Source organism: Benincasa hispida, chromosome 7 (assembly GCF_009727055.1).
Source record: "Benincasa hispida cultivar B227 chromosome 7, ASM972705v1, whole genome shotgun sequence".
NCBI classification, from domain to species: Eukaryota; Viridiplantae; Streptophyta; class Magnoliopsida; order Cucurbitales; family Cucurbitaceae; genus Benincasa; species Benincasa hispida.
This window is the reverse complement of record NC_052355.1, coordinates 40689710-40691282: the sequence shown is the minus strand read 5'-3', so window position 1 is coordinate 40691282 and position 1573 is coordinate 40689710. Positions and strand designations below refer to the sequence as shown.

Sequence of the window (1573 nt, the reverse complement as noted above, 5' to 3'; positions counted from 1 at the left end):
ACGTTAACTCTTAAAGTATATTATAATTTATAGGCCAATAAATGCTCGACACTTGGTTGGACTGCAAAAAGTAGAACAGCCCAGAAGTTAAAATATGTGCTGGTATATGTAAATGTTAAAAATGTTTTTCCAAGCAGAAACATAATAAGTGTAAATTCAATAAATCTTCTTCTGTAGTGAAAAAAAAAAAAAAAAAATTAATCTAATTTCTGTTTGATAAGTTTTAAAATTTTACCATTTTTTCTTGCATTTGGAGTTTTGTATTTTAATGATACCTAATGTAAGTGCCCACGTCTTTTTACCGTTCACTCTTCGCTCGTCGATAATATATATATTTTGAAAAAACATTCAAATCGTCGGACGGAGAATCTTAAGTTAGAAACGAGGCCGACAGAGAATAGGGCAAACGCAAAAACGTTCTCAAGAATTCACATATTTTCCTCCTTCCATTCCAGAAACCATAAAGAAGAACAAAAACAATGAATTCCACTGTGTAAAATCATGTGTATTCAGACTTGAAAGAAAGAACAAACGAACCAATTTCTATATTCATCTGCGGCATCTGTATCACTCTAATCCTAAATTCCTCCCCATCTTCCTCCTTCAACAAATCTAAACCAGAAAAATTTACAAATCGACGACGTTTCTACCTACTGCGCCGGCAGAGATTCTTGCCGCCAAAGATAATCCGAGTTATCAGACGCATCAAAACACAGATTCGAATACTCCAATAGTCCATCGAACGCCACATACTCCGCCGTATCGCTGCCGCTGTACACATCTCTGCCTTCCAGTTCGAAAGCATCATAGTTCGGGATCTGATCCTCAAACCTCCACATCTCACCGATTTCAGACGAATCGGTCGATACTCGAGCAAACTCCTGTTGGCTATTCGAAGGCGGCAGACCGAGCTCGTCGTCGGAGGCTTCGAACAGGTAACCTAACTCCGGTTGAGACTCACCGGATTCCGCAGTCAAATCTACCACCGGCACCGGAGAAGACGATGCGGTAGCGATTTCTTCCTCGAAGCTTCTCATCAACGAGTCAAGATCCTGAGTCGCTGGTTCAGGATCGGATTCGTCGAAGAAACCGAGTAGGTCGTCTCTGAGCCGTTTCACCTCGGGCGAACCGGCCTCTGACTCGGCCGAGTCGTCCCGATCCCGCTTCTTGGAATTTTGATTCTCCATAGAAATAAGATCACAAGAGAGGAATTAGGGTTTCCTTTTTAAAAATAAAAAAATCTTGTGATTGATTTTGCTTAAGTTTCAACGGATAGACGCGATAAAGAACGTGAGACAATTTGGGCGGGGTATCAAGGACTGGGTATTTATATAAGGGGGACAGGGTAATGAGAAGGTACAAGGCGCGTGGATAATGATGTAAAATAAGCGCGTGGGAGCGTATAAATATGCTATCTTCTTTGTCTTTTCTTTCTTTTTAATTTTTAATTTTTCTTTTCCTTTCTCTCTTATCCCTAAAAAGAAAATTGTTTCCTACGGAAAATTCTACCCACCTCTTTTTCATTTTCGTGACTTTGTCCGGTTTCTGTTTTGGAATGAGGGAAAAGAAATTA

The 1573-nt window shown here is 40.0% G+C and overlaps 1 protein-coding gene across 1 annotated transcript; it reads right to left on the bottom strand.

Annotated features, from left to right (window-relative positions):
* Positions 1 to 417: 417 nt before the first annotated feature.
* LOC120080940 lies at positions 418 to 1310 on the bottom strand. Its single transcript, XM_039035626.1, has one exon. It carries the CDS (start codon positions 1185 to 1187, stop codon positions 651 to 653), a length of 537 nt encoding a protein of 178 aa, XP_038891554.1. The 5' UTR covers positions 1188 to 1310; the 3' UTR covers positions 418 to 650.
* Between the last annotated feature and the right edge of the window lie 263 nt (positions 1311 to 1573).

Excerpts from the sequence above, each read along its gene's own strand:
- LOC120080940 (XM_039035626.1), bottom strand. The coding sequence starts at position 1,187 with ATGGAGAATCAAAATTCCAAGAAGCGGGATCGGGACGACTCGGCCGAG.